General features: G+C 40.9%; 1 protein-coding gene across 2 annotated transcripts in view; it reads right to left on the bottom strand.

Annotated features, from left to right (window-relative positions):
• The window catches only part of lama5 (laminin, alpha 5), a 110,281-nt gene that overhangs the window by 25,599 nt on the left and 59,983 nt on the right, over window positions 1-24,699 (bottom strand). The window contains exons 15-51 of one of the 2 annotated variants that reach the window (XM_042002918.1): window positions 23,785-23,919; window positions 23,553-23,690; window positions 23,122-23,174; window positions 22,072-22,171; window positions 21,916-21,968; window positions 21,640-21,745; window positions 21,453-21,552; window positions 20,658-20,814; window positions 20,081-20,219; window positions 18,028-18,170; window positions 17,723-17,826; window positions 16,863-17,016; window positions 16,205-16,368; window positions 13,831-13,939; window positions 13,182-13,279; window positions 12,887-13,100; window positions 12,653-12,779; window positions 11,384-11,523; window positions 11,120-11,235; window positions 10,818-11,029; window positions 10,523-10,724; window positions 9,996-10,140; window positions 9,764-9,904; window positions 8,986-9,147; window positions 7,238-7,345; window positions 6,365-6,448; window positions 5,373-5,603; window positions 4,771-4,884; window positions 4,549-4,679; window positions 4,392-4,472; window positions 2,753-2,967; window positions 2,576-2,676; window positions 2,313-2,496; window positions 1,755-1,895; window positions 1,519-1,670; window positions 463-573; window positions 246-357 (exon numbers count right to left, since the gene is read on the bottom strand). In XM_042002918.1, coding sequence (XP_041858852.1) covers window positions 246-357; window positions 463-573; window positions 1,519-1,670; window positions 1,755-1,895; window positions 2,313-2,496; window positions 2,576-2,676; window positions 2,753-2,967; window positions 4,392-4,472; window positions 4,549-4,679; window positions 4,771-4,884; window positions 5,373-5,603; window positions 6,365-6,448; window positions 7,238-7,345; window positions 8,986-9,147; window positions 9,764-9,904; window positions 9,996-10,140; window positions 10,523-10,724; window positions 10,818-11,029; window positions 11,120-11,235; window positions 11,384-11,523; window positions 12,653-12,779; window positions 12,887-13,100; window positions 13,182-13,279; window positions 13,831-13,939; window positions 16,205-16,368; window positions 16,863-17,016; window positions 17,723-17,826; window positions 18,028-18,170; window positions 20,081-20,219; window positions 20,658-20,814; window positions 21,453-21,552; window positions 21,640-21,745; window positions 21,916-21,968; window positions 22,072-22,171; window positions 23,122-23,174; window positions 23,553-23,690; window positions 23,785-23,919 — 4,977 coding nt within the window. Of the gene's footprint in view, window positions 1-245; window positions 358-462; window positions 574-1,518; window positions 1,671-1,754; window positions 1,896-2,312; window positions 2,497-2,575; window positions 2,677-2,752; window positions 2,968-4,391; window positions 4,473-4,548; window positions 4,680-4,770; window positions 4,885-5,372; window positions 5,604-6,364; window positions 6,449-7,237; window positions 7,346-8,985; window positions 9,148-9,763; window positions 9,905-9,995; window positions 10,141-10,522; window positions 10,725-10,817; window positions 11,030-11,119; window positions 11,236-11,383; window positions 11,524-12,652; window positions 12,780-12,886; window positions 13,101-13,181; window positions 13,280-13,830; window positions 13,940-16,204; window positions 16,369-16,862; window positions 17,017-17,722; window positions 17,827-18,027; window positions 18,171-18,339; window positions 18,470-20,080; window positions 20,220-20,657; window positions 20,815-21,452; window positions 21,553-21,639; window positions 21,746-21,915; window positions 21,969-22,071; window positions 22,172-23,121; window positions 23,175-23,552; window positions 23,691-23,784; window positions 23,920-24,699 lie in introns of both variants that reach the window. The other variant, XM_042002919.1, reaches the window with a different exon arrangement.

The raw sequence follows: 24,699 nt of genomic DNA, 5'->3' as shown, positions 1-24,699 counted from the left end.
TTAATTTTGACTGTCCTATTAAAAATCCCAAATTTATTTGATAAATGTAGGCTTTTTTTTATTTTACATTGATCTGGCAACCCTGACATTTATTTACAATAACAACCCATTGATTTTTGAAGTTGTAAACTTTAACGATTGCATCGGTGCATCCATGAAGAAAAGCTCACTTTCATGTCTGTTGAGACAACAGAAGATATGAAAAACATCTGCAGAGGAAAATATTCTGCCTCTGTGCTTCCTACCGTTTATCTCCATGCTGATATTGTTGATGAAGGACAGCAGATCTTCGGCCCTCTGGTGTGTGTTAGTGGTGCTGTCACTCAGGCCACCGACCCGCTCAACCATCTCCCCCACCTGAAAACACAACAATGGCTCATTTAGCTTGTTTAAAGTCAGCAGGTCCTGAGTGGAAGCTTAAAGGTTAGGTTAGAAAAACACTTAACAGCGAGTGTGTCTCACCTTTTTCTGCAGTTTATCGATATCATCATCAAGATTTACAATCTCGTCGTCCAGCATGTCGGCCCGAATGCTGCTTTTATCCAGCGTGCTGTTGTAGTTCTCTACGGCACGCTGGAATAACAGACAACCACACACGCTCACAGTCACTCTGTGGGTTGATTTACAATCAATATTAAAAATAAATGCTTATGGATTGTGTTGATGGAAGCCAGAGAACCCAACAAAAGCTTAAGTTTACGTGGTTTTAAACGCAGCATTCAAAGTAAACCCGAGCAGACACCTGCTGCCTGAACTACGAGGCCGGATCAGTGGCTTAGTGAGGCAACTTCAGGTCCAGCTCTGGATTTACACCATCATCAAGCCCATTATCCTCCTACTGGGTTGCATCACCATGGCAACTGGTTTATGGGTTTACAAGATAAGCAACTAATAGATTTGCTTGGCTGAGTCAGAAACTATCAGATCGTAATGCTCATGCAGCTTGAACGGTAATTCTTATTTTTCCCTGGATGTAAAAGTTCTTTGTTTACTCCTGTTTTTCCTGAAATCAACAATCATTTCTTTTGTTTGATGAGGTGATTGTGTCTGCACCGTTCCAGGAAGCAGGTTTGACTAACTTGAGTTCTTAAGTTTCAGAACAGCTGCTTTAAACTGGTTCAATAAACTAAGTATCTTCACCTCGAAACAAAGGACATCATCATTTTAGCTCAGATACCTGGATTCACCACGCCATTCTCCTTCATGCAGTTTGAAGGGGTTCAAAAAGGGGCTTGAAAGTCCAGTTTGAGCCGCTGTGGCCGCTTCATCGCCAAAGCCATGAGCAAAACTTGACCTTTATCAGGCCTCAGAGTTACATTAGTGAGACGAGACATAGCTTTCGGTTACTGTCTTGCTCCTGCCCTCAAACCATCTGACATAAATGATTCGTAGCAAAACATTTTGCTTTTGCTTGGATTCTTCTTGGTGCAGGACGTATTTAAACCAAGGGATAATCATGCTGCATGGGTGAAAAGGCATTGTTCAGGAACGTATGTTTTTGTCTTTGTATGAACTTACAGAAATATCCTCCACGGTCTTGTTAAGGTTGTTAAGCTGAGCCCAGGCCATGGAGCTGGCGTTCAGGTTCCTCAGCTGATCGGCTACTGAGCTGAAGTCGTCGTTCATCTTCTCCAGATCCTCCAATAGGACGATGACGCAGCTGTCGCAAGCTGCAAGTGGACACACACACTTTGTTTCACACTCATCTGTTTGTCATTTTTCTCCTCAGTTGCTGTGCAGTGTGTTTTCCTTACGTTCACAGTGCATGCCAAGCTGGTTGTCTACAGGTACGTCGTACCTATGTGAGCAGCTGTCACACTGTCTACCGGTCATCCCATCAGGACAGTGGCAGTCTCCTGTCCGAGGGTCACAAGGGCCCCCTCTACAATCACACTCTGGAAGGATAAATCAGGTTTGAGACCTCCAGTAAGTTTTAGAAGAGGTTTGCAAATCAATACTGCCAGAATTTTCTGTCAGTATATGACATTTAGCTTGAGAGACAGAAACTACTTTGTGTCATTTGGTAACTATAAATCCACTAAAACAAAGATGACACATGGAGTTCCCCAAGGCTTCATTTTGGGCCCCTTATTGTTCAGCATCTATTTGCTCCCACTACCTCGGATCATGGAAACAAACATATTAGCTGATCAAAATTATGCCGACGACATTCAGCTCTACTTTTTATTTGCTTTGTTTATTTGGCAAAAGCCAATAATCTGACCCTTTGTAAAGAGTCAAACAAAAGAGTCTTAGCCACGTGATGCTGGTTGTTGTTGCAAATCTGAGCCATTTTAATTAGAACTACTTACTCCTGCATCCGTATGGGCCGTAGTCCCAGTATCCAGGAGCACACTGTCTACAGCTGGGCCCGTTGACTCCAGGCTGACAGGAACACTGACCGCTCTGTGGATCACATGGCTGGACGAGAGCCGCCGAGGCATCACAGTTGCACCGATGGCAGCCAGAACACGACTCAAAGCCAAATGAGCCAACCTTAAAGGAACAACATCGCTCATGTCAGGATCTGTTTCAGCTGAAAAGCAACTCACAGGAGGACCGGAGTGGCCCTCACCTCACAGCGGTCACAGTGTGGTCCAGTCACTCCTGGTTTACAGCGACACTGTCCAGTACGAGGGTCACATGACTCGGTTCCACACGGAGAACAGTCGCATTCTGCAGAAGAAAAACTTTTTTACCCTCTGCACCCCCTGCAAGTGAGTATTTTGATTTGTTCTAACGCTAAACTTACTGGTGCAGTTTTTGGCACGGATGGCGTCTCCATAGTAACCAGGAGCGCAGATTTCACACTGATGTCCCGCAGTGTTGTGCATGCAGCTGAGACACTGTCCAGTCAGTGAGTCACAATCCGTGAACAGCATGTTCGGGTCAGTGTTGCCATGGCAATGGCACGGCTGGCATCTGCTCCCAAGAACCATGGGGTTGCCATAGAAACCAGGGGCACACCTGCATAAGATGACCACAGTTGAAAACAAACATCAGTAAACTGCCTTAAACACCCTAATGCCTAGCAACAAACAACTTCTGGTCTTATTTTTTTACTGTAAGTTTTATTTTATTTTACTTTTTTATTTTAATGTATGTTTTTCTTGTAAAATTATAAATACTTATTTGTATTTGTATACGTCTTTGAATACAGTCTATTTAATATTTAGTTATATTTACTTTAGTTCCAGTCTTTTTTTCTTTTTGCCATTTTTCCTAAATTTTTATGTGTTTATTTATTCTTTTTTTAATATATATTTGTAAATAAATTCAGGCATTAAGGTCTAAAGTGGAAATATTAATAAATTAATCTTTATATCTAAAGCACTTTTCCTAGAAAATAAAACACAAATTGCTTTACATTAAAAAGACAATAAAACAATAATATAAATAAAATCCATCTTAACCATCCACATCCCCCAGACCACAATCCCACGGGTCACACTATTTTTTTAAAAAACACTGTGATTTTTATCTTGATATGTGCTAACACTAAAATTTTACTTAGACATACACACATATATATGTCCTCTCATTGTTTTTCCCCAGTACCGACAGCAATGGGGAAACTAAACACTACAAGTAAAAATAAAATAAAATAAAATAAAAAAATAAACATGGGTTAAATATTCAAGCATGTTCATCACCAATGCAAAGAATACAAATGTGATAAATTAGTAATTACTAAATAAATTAGTAAAACACAATCAGAAAATAATGAAAACCAGATTTAACATTAGACACTAGGAAATATATAAAGAATGGAAGTACCAGTTATGAATACAAATAAAAAGTTTTCACTTAAAAGCTTTATTAAAAAGGTAAGTCTTAAGTTTTCTTTTAAAAATATTGGCACTCCCAGCTGCCCTGAGGTCGTCTGGAAGGATGCTCCACAGGCAAGGACCACAAACACTAAAAGATGCTTCTCCGCATGTTTTAGTGCTGCCTTACGAACAAATAAGAGACCAGACCCAGATGATCTGAGGACTCTGGGAGGCTCAAAACTAAAAGCAAGTCAGATAAATACTGAGGACTAAAACCTTTAAGAGTTGTAAAAATTAATATAAAATATTTTAAAATAAATTCAGAAGCACACAGGAAACCAATGAAGATTTTAAAACTGGAATAACATGAGATCTTTCTGGTCTTTCTGGTCTTCGTTAGCAGACCAACTGCTGAGTTTTATCGCTGTAGTGGATTAATAGTCTTTTCAGAAAGACCAGAAAGAAGAACATTAGAATAATCTATTCTACAGGTGATAAAAGCATGGATCAATAACGCTGCACTGGCCTTAGAAAGAAACTATTGAAATATTCCTAAAGTGAAACAAACACATCGTGGTTATGTTTTAAGAAGAAGAAGGTTTTTTTTTTTTTTTTTTTTACCTTTCGCAGTGTGGTCCAGCGTAACCGTGCATGCATAGACACTGCATCCCAGAACTCCTCTGTACACATCCCTCTGCAAAACTATACAGGGAAATATTACATTTATAAACACTGCCAAGGGTCACAGAGTGAAAATGGACATTAAAAACACACTGACTTATTGGACAGGACTCTCAGTGGGCAGGGACAACTGAAGCAGGACACAGCTTGTCCATCAAGGCTGTTGTTGCCGAGGAAACCTCCTCTGCACTGCTCGCAGTGGTCACCAGCAGTGTTGTGTTGGCATTTCTGGTGGAAAAATAAACAAAAAAAGAAATTAGAGGATAAAAATCTCATGAGGTTTGCGAGGATTTCTGAGTTAAATATAAAAGATTCTCACCACACAGATTCCAGATCCATCCAGACACTGGTCGGAGTGTCCGTTACAGTTGCAGGGGACACATTTCCCCAGAAACAGGCCGACTGTGTCTCTGTAGTAACCTGGAGCACATTTCTGCAGAGAGACGGGAGTATTAATGTCTGCAACGCGCCTGACTGTTGCAAATAATACGTAATTATATATAAAAAAATCTATAGATTAACATAAATAATATGAATATGAAATAGAAATACAAAAAATAAATAAAACAATATATAAAACATCAAATATATATTCATTTAGATAAATATTTTAAATAAAAAAAATACAAATAAAAAGATAATAAAATATTAGAGTTTACATAGGCCTAAATATGATTTTAATAAAAATAAAAACTAAAATAAAGATATTAAAATAAAAATATAAATAAAAGTATAAAACTTTGACTTTATTCTTACAAAACTTCAATGGGTTTCCGACAGAAAAACAAGGATTAACAAACTAAATTTAATTCTTTTTTCACTTTAATTTAAATAGGGGATTAAAAACGTGGTTATGCTGAACAGCTTTTCCCTATCGGCTGACTGTGAACATTAGGATGAAATTTAAAGTTGGTCACTCACCTGACACGAGTCTCCGAGGTACCTGGCGGGACACATGCAGATTTCCACGCTGTTTGCATGGCGTCCACTGAGCAGGTTCTCCGCCCCCTCCAGCACGGCGTCGCGTAGCGACACGGAGTGGGCCGACTGGGAGTGGAGGGCTCGGATCTGCAGAGACTCCAGACTGACCAGAACCATCATGAGCTCTTCCCGGGACACAGAGTTTCCGGTCTGAGCGTGACGGAAACCTCCCTGTGAGAAGAAGAAGGATGGATCTTTGATGTCATGACCTTTTCCCTCCACCTTTATTTAAAATCACTTGATTTTCTGCTTGTACGTTTGTGTAATGAGTTTAGTTAAACTAAATTAAGGGAAAATAAAAATAACTTTATTAATTCTTTTATAAAAGTTGACAGACTGTTGGAGACTTGGTAGTGGAACAAAGAAAGAGGCTCATCTAAATCTCCAGAGATCAATGAACTTGTGGTGTTGTGTCACATGCAGCAGCAGCTGCTAACTCCATACATTACCCAGGCTTTCATTAGCATACTTAGCTGTGAACAACTTCCTGGTTGGCATGGTAACCCATCATGAACACTGACAGAAGTACCGACAGAGTTTATTAAGCAGCACAGCATCTCAACCCGATCTTTAAAAATATATATTTCTTACCAAAACAATAGAAGTAAAACATGTCAAGGGTTACTACAACAGGAGCCAGTGAGTACAGCACCACTCCAGATCCTGCATCTGCTACCATCTGTTGTTCCAGTAACTAAACACGCACCGTAGAATTATGTAAGCGCTAATTATTGACATTAAGAACATCTGAAGATCTCAGTTTGCTCTCCTGCAAAGAAGCTTGAGTTTAGGTTTGACTTTAACTGTAAAAATCTGAATGCAAATATCTGGGACAGAAGGAGGATTTTATCTGCGCTGATGGAAGAATAAACATGAACTGAATTTCTTACATCGCTTCTCACTTCTGTAACTTTAATAAAAATTCATTTCACCTCAACTAGGTGAATGATTCCCAGGTGAGGCTCTTCAGGTGAGGAATATTCTTTCTCCATGAACACCAGGGTCATCTGGTTACCCTGCAGGTAAAAAAAACACAGTGTTGTTAGACATGTGCAGTAGTGTTTATGTGTTCTTCTTACATAATCATCTCTAATCAGGGCTGCTGCTCATTAATCAAATGTTAACAGCTAGTGCACCGAAAGCTAGGTGTTAAACGTGAAATTGAAGCCTACTGCAGTCTACACAGACGTTATAAATATGTGACTAAACCAGGAAAGGATCAGTCAGTCACAGATTCGCCAATGTGATTCATTTTCAGTCTGGATTCAGTTCAGAGGTGAACATCTGCCTTAACTGTAGCGGGGAGGGACTGTGGCGTGAGGGGTGCTGATTTCAACACAACACCATGTCTCCTGTGACTGCTTCAAGGTGGGGGAGGGGCCTATGTCTGCACGCTTTCACATCTGTTTTTAAAGAGTGTTTACAAAGTCGTAAGTTTGGATAAATATAGCGACAAAGACGCTAAGTTGGCAGCTGAATCCAGATCTACTTCCAGTGTTTGTTCGGATTTGCTTTCAGAAACAGCACAAGTGTCATTCTGAACATGTGGCAAAATAGAGCTGAAAATGGCAAAATTATTTAATAATAATTTTAAGTGACCATTTAAAATCAAAGTTAATATCAAATTTAATATATTGAACATAGTTCATCTTATAACAGACTGGGTGACATGTTATATGTCAGTTATTACATGTCTCATTTAAAGTCGCATTTGTGTGTGTGTGTGTGTGGTGCAGGTGCAGAGATGATGTTACAGCAGGTTGTGGTAATATCATACACGTATACTATCTGTGTGCATTTTGCACCTTCAGGATGATGTCAGGTCTGGAAGCTTCTGCAGGAAGAGTCAGCGAATCTCCTCTCATGGTTTGAGTCTGAAGACGATATCTCAGATAACCTCCATAAGACGAGACCTGCAGAAACACACATGGATGGAAAGCAATGAAGCTGAATGTAGAGATTGAGATGTAGGATTAGGAGCATCATTACATTTGGCAAAACCAGGAGCTTTAACCTCATCGTGCTGCTTCTTGATGCTGATTACACTCTGACTGTAAACCCAAACACAGCTCATGTTTCTTTCATGAAAGATGAAATACCTGCACTTCTATGAAAGCCGTGCAGGTATCAGCAGGTCGACGTCTAACAAGATTCAGTCTGAACTTTAAATCTCACCATCATGATGGTCGAAGCTTGCATTAAAGCTGTTGAGTCAAACACTCAGACAAAACACTGATCTGTATCCAAACACACCCACAATGTGGGATCTGTCCGTCTGTGGAATGAAGGTACGAGTGTGGGAGGACGTTCTTATAATGTCCTCGTTTCTGCGTGTCATGTTAGCTTTAAATATACCTTTATTGTCCATTATTTGACATTTGAACAAATCACCTAAGCTCTTTTAATCAACCGTGCTTATGCACAGATTTGTGCGTGCATGAGAACATTTCAATGCAAAGTTTGTAATTTACCAACTTGTGCTTTTACTCAGAAATGTGCTTCAATACAAGACAAGACCAGAACCTGGTGGGAAAATAAAGAAACTGCAGGTAAATATTTTATTTTAGGTGTGTGTTGTTAGATTATATGGTTAACAGGATTTATCAATAGCTGGAAACTTAAATCTGAATTTTTATTTTTTGTACTTATGAACAAGAATAAAAAATACATTTCATGCATGAAACAACACAAGGTGTTTACAGATCGAAAACAAAAAAAAGCAGTTAAAATTATTTAAAAGTACAAAGAAAGAAAATGGTTCAATTAACAAAAAAAGGGATTGTATCTAAAAGATAATTTTGTTCAGATTTAAACTCAATAAAATTGTCTGGAATTCTGTAAGCAGATTTAGATACTTTCTTTAGTGAATTTACTAAGTAAGTTAAAAGACTGTTGATAATTATAATTATGCTGATGACGCTCAGCTCTGTATTGAACTGGTAACTGTAGCTACACTTAAAGATGGCATGTGGAGTTCCCAAGGGGCTCCCTATTGTTCAAAATCTACATGCTACAACTAGCTTGAAACATGAAAACAAACAAAATATCATATTATAATTATGCTGATGACATTCAACTCTATGTATCATCAGAGGTCTCTCATCCCATACGAAGCTTAAGGGCATGCCATGGCAGCAGAACAAGTTCAGTTTCAGTGCTTTTGACACAATAGACCATAGTATGCAACTAGACTGACAGGAAAACTGAATGAGACTCGCCAGCCCAGTTCTGAATTGGCTAGAATCCTATTTGAAAGACAGATTTTTACCTTTCTGTAAATTAATAACTATAGATATACTTAAAGATGTGGAGTTCCCCAAGGTTCAATTTTTGGACCCTTATTGCTCAAAATCTACATGCCCCACAAGTTTTTTTGTTGTTTGTTTGTTTTCTCTTTACCAGCAACCAGTGCTGAAAACATAAAACACTGACAGCTTCCATTAACTTTACAGTAATCCTTCTTTTCTGTTGTCATTGGTAAAAAATATGGCACCACAGCAGGCTTAAAGGCATCAACTCAAACATTCGCTTCCAAAGACCCTCCATCTCATACCTTGTCTCCTAGGTAAGTCTTAGGAGCATGCCAGTGGAGGTCCTGGTACACATCAGGCACATCACTGAGGTCTGCCTCTACAAGGTCCTGACCCGGATACACGGTCACTGGTACTTCCTGTCTGTCTGCCCCGAGTAGCACCCACCCTTCCATGTCCATGATCTACAAGTCAAAAATGTACAAGACAATATTTAATTAATACCTCTGAAAGGAAACAGTACAGACAGAAATGATGATCAACAAATTCTCAATTGTTCAGGAGAAACTGAAATATTTAATATGCGTAAAATTTATTTGGTTATTGTTAAGTTAGATGTTCATTATGGACCTGACATGGGAAAACAAAGGAAGGTGGAATGTGGGGAGAAAACAGAGGGAGAGAAGAAAAAGGAGAAAAGGTACAAAGATAGAAAACAACAGCAACAACTGTACAACTGAAATGGAAAAACCAGACAAGCAGCGGCTACACCTGTAAACAAGCTCAACAGAAAACATCCTACAGCCTCTGAAAGAAAAGAAAGCTAGCAATCATCAGGAGCACCTATAAAAGACAAATTAAGAAAAACATGTCCAGCAACAAATAAACTAAACCATTACCTGCAGGCCAAAACAGTAACCTTATGTGTTAGTGACTGAGTCAAAATAAAAGGAATGAATTGTTTTCAGTGATGAATGTGATTGCGTGAATGTGACAACACTCTCTTCAAGGGTCAGACAGAGAGGGCCCCAAGACCCGGGGAAACATTTTATAAAATCTAAAATGAACAAACATGAGTACCTCTATGCGTCTTTTGTTAGAGCTCTGGCACTGGTCGGTGGCTCCAAAACAGAAGCAGCTGGTGCAGCCTTTAGGGTTGGTCGGGTCCAAATGAAAAGTACCAACTCTGCACTGATCGCATCGGATGCCCTGGACGTTCTCCTGCAGGTGGAGGGATCACACAGAGAGAGAGAGTTAAGTCATACGAAGGAATGGAGGAATGTGTGTGTTTTCCTGTGTTTGTTTCCCCAACCTTGCAGAGACACTGTCCTGTGAAGGAGTCACACACTTGCTCTTCAGTTCCTGCCTCATTACAGTCACATGGCCTGCAGTTGGGGTAACCATAGAAACCAGGGACGCAGCGGTCACATTGGCGGCCAATAATGTTTTCTTTACATCTAAAAGGGAGAAAAGAAAAAAAATCTAATTTTAATAGTTCAATATAAAAGCATTTAACATTAATTTAAATAAAAGACAAGCTGTTTTTTTTTCTAAATGGACGAAAGAAAAATCAGTTTTTTATGAATTTCTGTGTCAACAAATTTAATGAAGAATAACAGAGAAAGAAAAGGATAAAGATGAAACGTTGCTGCTGGTCATCAACCAACCAGAAGGTTGGAGGATTACAATCTGCTTACACTCAACCCCATGGGGCCCACCACACAGATATTTAACAATTCACACTATGAAACAATCTTCATATCTGGGTCATCAGAAATAAAAAACCTGATTTAAAACGAGGAAGAAACGTGATGAAAGTTTTCTTCCATCTTGATGTACCTGCACTGTCCACTGAGCGTGTCGCAGCTCACATCAGAGATGATGCCGGGCTGAGAGCAGTTACAGACCTCGCAGCCCACCACTGGGTGGCAGGCGAAGGTCTGAGGCTCACACTGGATGCACTCTGGGTGGACAGTCCTCGGAGGACAGATGCAGTCCCCAGACACCGGCTCACATAACCTCGTCCCACCACAGTTACAGGCTGCAGAGGAGGCGGGAAGGAACGAGAGGATGAAAGAAAAATTCACTTCTCTGCAGCTAAAACTAATTTATTAAAGCCAATCAAGACCCTCACGTCTGCAGTTGGGGAATCCCCAGTAGCCCGTCGCGCACATGGAGCAGTCTCGTCCAATCACGTTTGGCCTGCACCGACACTGACCGCCAAACTGCTCGCAGGTGTCGCTCTCAGCTCCCACCTCATGGCAGGCGCAGGGCATCGCCCCGTTGTTGAAGAAGGCCGACAGAGACACGGCAGAGCCGAGGCAGAACGGGGTGGCAGCAGAGGGACTGAAAAGACCACGACAGGTTACTCAAAATGGACAAAAACCTTCATTAAAGGTGAACAGCTGATCAGAAAATCCAGCCTGTGACACTGACTCGATGTAAAAGCTGTTTTGGCCGCAGCTGCTGATGAAGTCGTATGATTTATCCAGAGGTTCCTCGTTCAGGTAGCTGGAGCTGTAGCTCGCCTCAGGAACAATAAGGACATAGTCCTGTTGAGTCAAAAACATTAGACTGGATTTTTTATTCATATTTTAGACTTTAAACAAACACATGACTTGTTGGACGTCGGGCCAGCTTCTTCCAACACTAACACATAATGTGGTTGTTTGTATGATAGCAAATAAAGCCGAGTCTTACCAGCCACAGCGTCTTCCCAGGAGGAATCTGCACTGTGAGGAAGACGTCGTGATCCGTCACATCCAGAATGATCTGATTCTCAGAGACCAGCACGTTACGGCAGCCATAAGCATGAGGACAGAAGGAGGCGTTGGTGTGGCCTGAAACACACAGATCACGTTATTTTCTTCAAACTCCTACATCATCTACGTATATACATTAAATGAAGCACCGAGGCATGCAGACTGTGTCTACAAACATTTGTGAAGCAAATTCACAAAGCGAATTCCAGCGTGGTTCTGTGATAGGACGCCACCTGTGCAACAAGTCCAGTCGCAAATCCACTCCTGAGTATTCCACAGTCAGCTGTCAGTGGTATCATAACAAAGTGGTAGGCCTCAGAAAATGACTGGGTCGGTGGATGCTGAGGCCAACAAGTTTCTGTAGAGTCGATGGCTACAGACCTTCTAGCTGGCCTTCAAGTCAGCCCATGAACAGTGAGAAGAGAGCTTCATGGATTGGGTTTCCATGGCCGAGCAGCTGCATCCAAGCCATACATCATTAAAAGCAATGCAAAACGTTGGATGCAGCGGTGAAGAGAACGCCACCACTGGACTCTAGATCAGTGGAGACATAATCACACTTCACCATCTGATGGAAGAGTCTGGGTATGGCGGTTGCCAGGAGAACGGTACCTGTCTGACTGCACTGTGCCAAGTGTAAAGTTTGGTGGAGGGAGGATTGTGGTTTTTCAGGAGCTTGGCTTGGCCCCTTTGTTGCAGTGAAAGGAACTCTGAATGATTCAGCATACCAAAAGATTTTGGACAATTCCATGCTCCCACCTTTGTGGGAACAGTTTGGGAATGGCCCTTTCCTGTTCCAACATGACTGCGCACCAGTGCACAAAGCAAGGTCCATAAAGACCAGGATGAGCCAGTTTGGTGTGGATTAACTTGCCTGGCCTGCACTGAGTCCTGACCTTAACCTGAAAGAACACCTTTGGGATGAATTAGAGCGGAGGCTGAGAGCCAGGTCTTCTCGTCCAATATCAGTGTCTGACCTCATTTCTGAAGGAACAGTCAAAAATTCCTATAAACACACTACTAAACCTTGTGGAAAGCCTTCCCAGAAGAGTTGAAGCTGTTATAGCTGCTCAATTAATTAAAAATTAGATGTCTATTAATTTTATATATATATATATATATATATATATATATATATATGTATATAAATAAAATCTGATAAATGTACTCTGCCCACAGATTACAAGCTTTCGGGATGTGTTCTCACCCTGCCAGATCCGTCCTCCATTAATGTAGACCTGCATGGGGTATGTGGGGTGATGAGGCTGATGATAATGGAGGATGAAGACGTAGCGCCCGAGGGATTGAATGCGGGTCGAGTATACCACTGCATTCTGGGAGAGAAAGAGAGTAAAGTCCTCAGTACAGCTGCACCTAGTTCAGCAGGAATGCTACAGTCGGAGTAAAACTACCTCGGTCTCAGACCAACGTGCGTTTGTACCTGCAGCGAATCGAGTCTTATGTGGTCGTTGTTATCGGCTCCAAAAGGAGGTCTGGCTCCTCTCATCCAGACCGGCTCATCGCTCTGGTAGAAGAGAGGAGGAGCTGCTGCAGGAGACGCCTGGATGGGCTCCTCCTCGGTGGAGGAGCTCTGGCCCTCCTTCAGGACCAGAGAGTCCAATGGGATCTGGAAGCGCGACGGCACACAGGAGGAACTGCCGGAGGAGATGGAGGGAGATGGTAAATAATTACAAAGTTGTTGTTTTTTTTTTTCCAGTTTTAATGTGTAACTTTACCTGTCAGGTGAGAAATGTCCATGAGTGCTGATACAGTGGACCTTAGGTTCAACATACTCCATGGTAAACTGGTCTTTAGGCACCAGGTACACTTTGTGCTGCAGACAACAAGGAAAAACCTTTAGATGTTGATCATAAAGACCTCATGCTGCTATTTTCTGATTAATATAACTGAATCTCATCCAAGTGCAGATTAAATTTCTCTTTTCAGTCAGACGCTGTTTCAACACAAACTCTGCAGCTCTGAAATGTTGTGTTAGTGAGACGTGAGAGAATAAAACTGTTCTGGACTTTTTACAGGACTCCATGTGAAGGAAACCTGACTGTAAATACAGCAGGATGAGCAATAAATGATAGGCGTTAAAGTCCCTTTAATAATGATGTTCTGGTAAAATTATTATTTTAATACTGTTGAATAATATCCAATTTATAATATATTTATATTAATCATAATATTTTAATGTATTACAATTTATAGTTATTTTACAATTTATCATTAAATAATAAAAATACATTAATAATAATAATAATGTAATATTAATTTATTATTAGATAAATACTGAATAATGGACTTGTTTGTATTATTAATATCCGTGTCCTGAGCTCATCTGGAGACTCAGTTTGATCACGAGGTGGCAGACAGTCTTACCAGGAAGAAGCTGGCTCGGTCCGAGATGAGCTGGATCTCAGTGTCTGCAGGCAGGGAGAAAACGGCCACTCTGTTCTGCTCATCGGTGGCCACCGATCGACACAGGAAGCTACACAAAAACACACATTAAGAACTGTTGACAAACCAGATGGGCCACAGACCCCAACAGTAAAGTGCGGATGATGAGAGTTGACACAGCAAACACAGAAAGTGGAAACACGTTAAAAATCCGAGGCTTTGTGTTTGTTTGCGTCCTCGTGTCAGCTGCTCATCATCACATCTGTATGATTCATCTCTAGCTAGGAAATGACAAACAAACCTGCAGCGGTTACAAAATGGGGCATTAATGATGTAATTAACATTATATGAGACATAATGTTAAAAAAAAAGTAATATTCAAATTATTTTACATGCACACTCTAAAATGATTTATTTCGGTTGGTTTGGGTCCTCCTCTGTAACGCCGGGGCTAAATTAAAGATCACTGGATAATGACGGTCATAGCTGCTTACTTGTTTTACCCATCAAGATTGTTGTTGCTAAGCAACGGTACATGAGTTTAGCTAATTTTAACTAGGATGTCCGTGCAATGTTTTTGATGACGACAACAGACTGGGCTCCTACGGTGGGGGTGGTCCCAAAGAGCTCCAGACCAGGAATCGAACCTACACCAGTTGATTCGAACTATCGTCTCTGTATATGAACCGTAAGAAATCCTTTTTTATTTTTCCTTTCCCTTAAATATTATTTTTATTTCAACTATGCAGCAGTCTCTGCTACAAGTACTTTTGTTGACATCACAGATTTTTTTCCCACGGATCAGCTGCAGATCAAACACGCAGGAGAAGTGGGTCTGACGTAGGTTTCCTCGTTTGTAATGTTTCTCCAAAACAAAAGCAGTTTTTTCATGTTTTCTAGAAACACTTAGGGTGGCACTTCTTTATTTTTTGGACGACTGGTGTTTCTCTTGGTCTCTTAGCCGTTGCTGGTTTCCTGGGGGAGACTTTCTGCCAGCTGAGGTGACGTCACACAGACAGGAAGCTGCAGCAGTTGAAATAAGTTTGACTCTCTGCTCGTTTTCTCTTTCTGACGACCCCGCCTCTGCTGGTTGCTGAGCTGGCCCTTTGACTCTGTGCTTTTTGTTACAGGAGACCAGCGGGTGTGGACGCTTCGTTGCGTATTGTTTAACACCTGGGTCTAGTGTTCCCAGTATAAAAGGCCTGCTCAGCCATTCCCTGATGAGTTATTCCACACACTGCAACCCAATTTAGTTTTTTTGTTCCATCAAATGCTCATTTCACCATGTTTACATTCATATATGCAAACATTACTGATTAACTTCCTGACACACATCATGTTTTCTTTTTATATATTGTTAATCCCTCCTGGCTGCACGGCCAGATTCCAGCACCCGGGGAGCAGTTGCTCGCTCAAGCCCACCTCTGTAACCAATAAGCCACCACTGACCTTTTTGCGGGAAACTAGAGATAAATTGATTGTGCTCACTATTAAATAAATCAATCCTTTTTTGATTAAAGTTTTTGTGCAGCCTTCCATGATCATGTTTTTGAGCCAGCCATGACAATATGGCTTTGACACTGTTTAATAAATGTATTTATTAGGAGGGAAAACATATTGCAGCCTCATATGAGCCTCAAATTCCACCGTATTTCACATTTTACAACCAATTCCATTTTTACTTGCAAAATCTGCAATTTCATTTGCAGCTTTATTTCAGAAATCATAGAGTCCTACCAAACACACATAAAAAATCACTATAAAACCCAAAATGTGTATTCCACAAGCAGAAACAATGCAGGATTTGTCATGAAGGGTCTTAATTCCAACTGCTTTTATTCATGCACATCAAGAGGTTCTAGACGTCCAAGACTTTCCATGATTTTATCTATGTAGAAGGATCTCTAACAGGGATCCTCAATTCTGATCCTTGAGGGCCAGTATCCTGCAGGTTGTAGAGGTTTCCCTGCTGCAACACACCTGATTCAGACTCAGCCTTGTCATGAGTCATGTGTGTTGCAGCAGGGTAACTTCTAAAACCTGCAGGATACTGGCCCTCAAGGATCAGGATTCCTGGTCTATGACATCACATAGCTCAACAATTTTAAAGTATGCAGAGCTGAACTCGCATCTAAACTGAGAAAATACTCTGATGTCTCAAATCTTCCTGAACAACATTAGACGTGTGGGTTCCTTCGCCAGGAGGATGTGAGGATTTAAAAGTCACAATTAAAACCTCTCCATTAGAATAAAGGTCTACCAACCTATTTGTAATAAAAAAAACAAGAATACTAACTGCATAAGTTGCTGGGAGTCTGGCCATGCAGTCATGATGGATCTTCCCATCTATGCTCACCTGTATTTGCAGTGCAGAAGAGTGATACGAGACCGGTGTGTTCGTACGCCCGGCACGCTGACAACCACAGACAGAGTCTGAGGCAATTCTTCTTCACTGGAATACTCGACCACCAGAACGTAGTCACCTGGAGATGACAGACGCTCCCGAAGCTCAATGCTGATCTGCAGCAGAAATAAAAACACATTTAGTGGGCACTGCCACTGCTGCCACTGCCAAGGACAAGAGCAGACTGCAGCCTATCATTCGCTCTGCAGAGAAGGTGATTTGCTGTAAACTGCCTTCCCTCACCGCCAGGTCCCTGGGATGGGCATGAAAGATTGTGGCTGACCCCTCCCACCCTTGTCACAAACTCTTCGAGATGCTCCTCTCTGGCAAGAGACTGCGGTCTATCCGGACCAAAACCTAACGCCATAAAAACAGTTCCTTCCCTCTGCGACTGGCCTCATCAACATGGCCCGGAACCCCGCTTTGACTCTTTGGTGGTTTATTTCATTTGGTTTATCTCATTTTTTTAATCTAAATATTAAATGTTTTCTTGTTGGCACCCACGCACCAAAACAAATTCCTTGTACATGTAAACCTACTTGGCAGTAAACATGATTCTGATGTAACTTCCTGTTTGCTGCATGTTTCAGTTGTTATCTGCTTCTCTTACATCATGTCCGCTGCAGACGGCCATGTCAGGATGGCTCGGGGTGACCTTCTCCGTTGGGCAGGGCCGCGGTAAGTGGTTGTCATTGCGGCAGCTGGCATCGTTGCCAGAGATGGAGGGGAAGGAGTCCAGAGACAAAAACTTGTACAGCAAACAGCTGGACGAAGAAAGAATGAAACAAAGAAAGCTCAGAGAAGACAGAAAGAAACCAGAACATTGTTGTAGGCAGAGATTGACATGTTGCAAAATGTAGGACTGTAGGACTTGGCAATGAAAACAAAGCAGGAACAGCTGCATGTTTAAAGGGGTAGTGCACCTTAAAATGTTCTGCACAGGACTCCTCAGTCCAGTTCTTAATTGGCTTGAATCTTACTTGAAAGACAATCTATTGAGCTCTATCTACATCCTCTCATGGGCTTGGATCATGAAAAATAACTAAATATCTGATCATAATTATGCTGATTACACTCAGCTCTACATTACTGGTCCTGTCTTTGTTAAATCGATACTTGGATTTTCCAGAATTTTATTGATCTAAATAAAGGTGAATTGGAAGTTGTTGTTTTTGGAACCAGAGGTGATCCGTCCAAAGGTTAGTGTCCAACTTTGGTCATCAATGTTAAAAACAACAGATCAAGCCAGAAAACTTGGTTTCATTCTGGTTAAATTTTAACAGCAGGAACCAAATTTGTCTTTTACCACCTGAAGAATATATCTAGAGTAAGGGGACCACATGACAACATTTGCTCCAACTCCAACTCCAAGGTGGAGCTGATACATTCATCATTCATCATACATGAATGTATGGGTGGTGTATGTGGCAGATAAGGATCAGAGTAGGAAAAATAAAGGAGCATATTTACTTCTGGCTGGCATCAGGTACAGAGCTATAGGTGCAGGGTTCAGTAACTTTGATTTGCAGGATGGGAGCTTCGTAGTAGGCACTGGGGAGCAGAACCAGGTAGTCCTGAAAGGAAAACGGTGTTTCATTTTTACATCCTACATGGAAATTAGACATTTACATGTTTAGCTGTTGATGTGGTCATGTGAGTTTTAGAAGATAAAACTAAATCATTTACTTAATGTGAAGCATTTGTAGCTTAGCTCTGTTTTCTAGTGATGACTCATTTAAACGATGGAGTGATTGCATGTGTCAAGTGTGTCTCACCAGCAGGATCCCCTCAGCCTCGATTACGACAGTCCAGCTTCCCGGATTCAGCACAAAAGGCTCTACAAAGTTGTTCTGGGGAACATTGACGAAGGTCGGCTGCACGCTGGGAGCAAAGAAAATCTGCTTGGACTGCTCTGAACCTTGAAAACAAAGAGAAATTTATTGTGTCATGCATTAAAACTCAAACTAGGACAAGAGAAAGCTGCACTTTGAGCAGATTAAAACAGTTTGCTCTGTAACCAGTAGTAAACACTAATAACCCCATCATTCATGTCATGTACTGCTATTGTGTGATTGGTGGAGACCTACCTCTGCGGTTGACCTGATAGGCTGTTATTTTACCGTTGGAGGTGACACCCTCAGAATTGATATATCTGAGGATGAAACGAGTCAGATAGACGTCTGCCTCACTCACATATACCTGAAGCTTCACTGCGGTCTACAAGGACCCCGTCCATGGAGCGGAGGTGGGAGGAAAGAGTAAGATGGAAAGCAGAGGGAGTTTGAAAGGCAGAAAACATTAATCTTTTGTTCTTAAACCCCTGAATTCTGCACTAATCTGTGGCCCTGAAGAGGAAAAACGATGGAGTTGACTGAGCAGAGAATAAAAGATGGAGAACAGAAGGAAGAGGATGTAGATTTCCACGTAGGAATGTTGCTGTGTTCCAATCAAGTGTGTCAAAAAGCTGCATGGAGCCATGTTTGCACAGACTGATTTATTTCCATTCATATAAAAATCATCCTTCTTTCACTGTCTATGCAAACATATGTAAACACAGAGTCACTGACAAACCATCCTAGTTGTTTACATCCTCCAAACACCACCACATTTAGTTTTTCCTGTTACACTTCCTTTAATTCCTCATTCAGCTGCATTTTGTTCAGGCAGTAACTCGTAAACACTCTCACCCACACACACACACACACACACACACACACACACACACACACACACACACACACACACACACTTGCTTCCTTAGTCGAGCTGGCTCTTCATTTAGTAAAACTCTGGGCTTCTGTTTTAGCCTAATTTAGCCGTTGTTAATTATTTGTGTTCTGGTAAGAAATTTTTATCCAGTGTTTTTGTTTTTTATTTTAGTTACCATTTGAATCAATCCTTTAAATGAATAACAACAAAACAATAGTAAACAAATCAAATAAATAACAAAGTTTGAAATTTATGACATTTTAGTAATATATTTTCATTTAACAAATTCTGCTCCAACAAATTTCAGCCTCCAGTGTCACTGAAATGCAGCCAGATGCTGCTATTTTTGTTTTATTTTAGCTCATTTCTTCACATTCTCCTGACATGCTTGAAATAAATACGAGTTGCCGCCTTTCTGTCTGTTGTTCTGTGAGCCTGGCCTGTACCACTACCCTGTCATCAGAACACTTTATTAACATGTTGGTACGATCCTAGTCTGGTTTTGCATGTCATTGGCCACGTGGTGTGTCTATCAAACTCAAGTCCTGCCCCTGCCTGCTAATTTAGAGCCCTGGACAGAACTACAAACTTTTGAAAAATTGGAAAAAAACTTTATTTTATTTATTTATTTTTTTAAACTGAGATATTTTACTGATTTCATGGTAAATGTGAGCTCATTTTAAATCTGATGGCAGCAACACAACTGTAATAAGCTGGAACAGGAGAAACAAAAAGCTAGAAAAGTAAATGGTATAAAGAATGTCACTAAACATTTAAGCTGTCTTGCAGGCCAAAGGGGTTCAGCCGTTGGTGAATATGTGTCAACACCAAATGTAGATTTAAAACATTCTAATTTCCATTTAAACTCGAGTTACTTCTGTCTCGATTTCAACGGCAGGGCTTCAGCCATTTTAACCAAGAATTTATATTTTATAAATGTATTTTTAGTTTAATTGAAAACAACTTGTTTTAATCTGCAGTAAGATGAAACTCTTATTTGCCTTCTATGTTTGAAACACAGCTGAAATCTGAAGAAAAACCTCAAAACCAAGAAAGGTGATGTCATGTGTGATAGAAAGAGAAGAAAAAGGGCTACATTTGACCAATCCCAGTACTTACAGTTACCACAGAAGTACTTCCAAGTGTCCTCTATGACCGACACTCGGCCCCACACATGCGAACCACCCCTATTGGCATAACGCAGCACCACATGGAAGAGGTCTGGAGAGGTTACCGACACCGACACCAACACCTTGGACTGCAGAAGAGCAGCAGGGAAGGAAGCAAGGAAGGAAGGAAAACGGATGGAGAGAAGAGGGTAAAAATGTGAGAAGGGAGGGTGATAGATGAAATGAAAGATAAAAGGATAAAAGAGAGGGACAAAGCCAAGCCAGAGAAAAGATCTTGAAACCATCACCTTTACCCCCAAAGGCAAGCAGCAAACATTTGCAAGATGCATTTTCCCCCCAGAAAACACACTAACACATCTCTCTTAGTTCTACCAAAGAGAGGCAACAAGGGTTAATCTGTTTTTCATGCAACAGAAGGATAAAGGATGGGCCACAGTTACATAAACTTCTACAAAAAACTGCACCATTCAGAATAAAGAAAGTCACACAAATGCTGTGTTTAACATTGATTAAAATGTCCTGACAGTAGATCAATAGAACAGGTTAAAGGAAAGTAATGTCCCTACCTGAATGGGGGACATCTGAGCATAACCTCTCCAGCTGAAGTTTGGAAACTCCAGTGGGTTGTAGCCGAACCGCACCGGTCGGCCATCCAGCATCATTCCCTCCTCGATCTCAAACTTCAGATGGTGGAGGTCAGGAAAGTAATGATCAGGACGAGGCCTGCGGATACAGGAACGTCCCGGTAGGAAGTTAAAAAACGTTATGAGAATGCAATGATCCAAGCTAGAGGTAGCATGTAGATAAAGAACAGTAGAGGGCCTAAAATGGGGCCTTGTGGAACTCCACATCATCTTTGCTTGTTTGAGTGAATCTGTGGTAACGTATGTGAATAATCTGTCTTTCAATTCAGAACCGAACTGGAGATCACCATCCAGTTTTACACTCAATTTTGATTAAGACTATCAAAAGAAATGCTGAAATCTAACAGAACACAAACTGAAGTTCTGCTGCCTTCCGTGTTTACGTGGGTGCCATTTAAGACTTTGATGAGGATTGTTTAAGTGCTGTGGTGAGGTCGAAATCCTAACTGAAAGACATCAAAACAACTGTTAAGTGACAAGAATTTGCCAATTAGTTTACTTAAAATGGGATGTTTGAGATGGGCCATTAGGTGTCCAAACTGCTCTTTTGTAAGCAGTGGTGTGATCAATGAAGTTTACAGGGTGTTTAGGAAACATCCTGACAACAATAAAAGAGAGTTGTTGACTATAAACAGCTAAAACGCTTTTAAAGAAGGTTTTAGAGAGCCAGATGAAGACTTTAACTCTTATACTCCCTCTAAGGTCAGGTATACTTACAAATTGCACTTCTGTCCCTCCACGTTGGGTCTGCAGTGACATTGACCATTTCGGTCTCCACAGGACTGACCGACTGAACCTCCAATATCACATTTGCAACCTAAGCACACAATTCACAAAAAATGTAGATTAACAGCCAATTATCCCAGCACTCAAGCAATTGCCTAGAAGGCTGCATTAAGCTCACCCTGGCAGCCAAAGTAGTTGTGATCCTGCAGGTTAGAGTAGCCGTCTTTGCAGGTGGAGCAGGTTCCACTGCAGACGTTAGGCTTACAGTGGCACTGACCAGTTTCCTGCCACACAAGAACGCTACCATTATCATCAACATGGAAAGAAGGGCTTTACAGCTGATAATGATAATGTTTGTTCAATAATGGACAAAAACGGTCAAACTCTGATGATGAACGAGTCACATTTTGTGCTAAATTTAGAATATCAGAGGAAGAATTACAGTTAAACTCACCTGTGCACATTCAGCAACACCACTTATTGTCCCTGCAACGTTACACTCACAGTCTGCAGGGGAAACCACACAAACACACACACATTTCATAGTTCTGTTTATTGTTTTACACCTAAAGTGAGGAGAAACTTTGATAGTGTGTGCAGGATTTCTTACTGGAGCATCCATGAGGAGTATCCTGGGAGAGGTTCCAGTACAGAGGTCTACATCTGTCACAAGCCGGGCCCTCCACGTGACGACGACACTCACAGTGACTCTACATTTATTAGTAACAGCAGAAAAAAAGACAGGACGAGAATTCTTCAAATCTGTTTTTCTTTATAGAGTTGAAGATTGACTTGAAATAAAAGTGAAGCAGGATCAGTAAACGTGTGTCGTGATTTCAGCTAAAAGACCAAAAAATATTAATGTGTCCAATTTAGTATTTTTGTAGAAGAGCAGCGATGTAAACATCTTCTTAAAAAAACAGGAAATAAACCCTTAAATGGGCCTAAAAACAGAGGCAATGTCATGATTATTTAATTCACAATTAATCACGATAATAAGAAATTCGATTAATCGTAAAGATCCCAAAATATCGTCACTTTCCATAAAATATTATGCCCGAACCCGAACGGGAGATCAGCACAACTTGCGCACAGAACGAAAACAAAGTTATGTGAAATGTCAAATGGGTCATCCTGCAGCTGTTCTCGAAATTTAAGGCTTCAACCCTGTAAGAATCTTAAGAAATATGGAGGATAAAGTGGTTTTTGGTGGATTTTGTTCACCGCTATAAAGCACCTACATGCACAAAATCTGCTTTTCTTTCTGAGACAATGCCAAATCTGGATTTTTAATATGACTTGAGTAATAACTGTTTTTCATGCATTATTATGATAAAAAATGAATGTCTTAATTCCACAAATTAATACCTTTGCATTGATGGGTTATAACAACTCTACTTAGAACTTAAGTAGTACTTCTGTGATTTTACACATTTTAAAATCATGATTATTTCTTTCACAATGATTGTACCAAGAAAAGCTGTAATGGAGGCACCTCTGGTTTGACCCTGCCGTTCTTTTAATGCTTTATGTTTACAATTCACTGCTTTTCTCACTTTTCATTTTCTTCCTGCATCATTCCTGCTAAACAAGTCTGAAAATGTTCTACAAACATTTTGTGAGATAATAAATAAAAACAACCTGACAACACTTGACTTACCGCTGGTGGCAGCGCTGCACTGGGAACAGAACCAGCAGGGTGGCAGGTACCAGCTGTCAGTGACAAATAAACCAGAAACATCTTTCAGTGGACAAACATGGCGCATGTGCATGTCTGGCTGTAACATATAACAACGATGAATATTTAAATTTATCAAATAAACTCTTTGTTGCTGCGAATTAGAAGCAGTTCAGTTTCTTTTTTTTAATTTTCTTTACCAAAAACATCTCGTCTTTAGCTGCGAGTATGCTGCTTAAGGTCCAGATTTACCAGATTTATTTGGACTCCACAGTCTTAAAAAGACATGTAGTACATGTATTTGACCTTTAACCAGAGTCATTCCAGGGAACGTTGAACCATCCTGATGTTTGTGTGGTAAGCTGTGGCTTGTTTTGACTGCATCTGCTGAAGTGTTTACTTTTGCTGTTCACCTTGGCAGTTGGGGAAGCCGTAGGAGCCGTGTGCACAGCTGTCACACCTCAGTCCCACCACACTGGGCAGGCACACACACTGTCCTGTCCCCTGGTCACAGCGCGTGTAGCGGGATCCCTCTGCAGAGCAATGGCAGGCTGCAGCAGATATCAGATATACATCAGTATGTGGTAACAAGCCCAACGTTCACCAGAGACGAAAAAGATTTTTTAGAAAACTTGGCATCCCTACGAGTGCAACTTGGGTAGCCATAGTAACCGGGAGCGCACTGGTCACATGATGCACCGCTGTAGTTGGGCCGGCAGTGGCAAATCCCTGACGCGGTGCAGCTGGTGTCCATCGATGTGCGCGGATCACAGGCGCACTCTTAAATAACAGAAATTATTGGGAATGTTTAGGAGGCAAGGCACAATGTTTGAAAAGAGAAATTATTTTCTACTTGTATCCCCTCCAATATGTAGTGAACACAGAATTCATGTGTGCACATCATACTGAGCCTATTTGTTTTGCTTCCTGTCTGAAATGACCATTAAAAATAAATAAGCGCATCCTATTTTTAGGCGGTATTTTTAATCTTAGTCTCTACAGAAAGCTGAGATGTGAGGTTACTACAGAAGTGTCAGAATCAAGATGTGTTTTACTGTGTCAGAGCAAATTCACCTGGAACACAGTAGAAAATGTAAATGTTATCTCCTAAAAGAAAACCACTTTACTTTCAGTGAAAACCAGTGGATAGCAGCCCAGTTTCATAGGTTATGATAGGAAGAGTGAATATTTCACAATAAAACCTCCTTTATCTCCATGGAAACCAGCAGGAGCTTCATGATTCAAACAAAGGCAGAGTCATAGGAGAACACATTAGCAGAAGCTTTTTTTAATAAACGAAATCAAACTTTTCATCACAAAAATAAGACAAGATTTCTGATTCTAGCCGCTAGCTCCCGGAGTTTCTGTCTCACAGTATGCGAATATTTGGATTAAAAGTATGATCATACAATTGATCGACTATATTGTTGTTGTTCTCATCAGTGTGCATGAAAACACACTGCAACTGTCGGGCAAATATTTCCTGGACATACCTGTAACATCAGCTGTACGCCAATCCAATCCAATCCCACAGTGTGCTGCACTGTTTGTTTTACTAAA

Source organism: Melanotaenia boesemani, chromosome 13 (assembly GCF_017639745.1).
Source record: "Melanotaenia boesemani isolate fMelBoe1 chromosome 13, fMelBoe1.pri, whole genome shotgun sequence".
NCBI lineage: Eukaryota > Metazoa > Chordata > Actinopteri > Atheriniformes > Melanotaeniidae > Melanotaenia > Melanotaenia boesemani.
The sequence above is the reverse complement of the archived record's forward strand: the minus strand, read 5'-3'. Positions and strand labels throughout refer to the sequence as shown.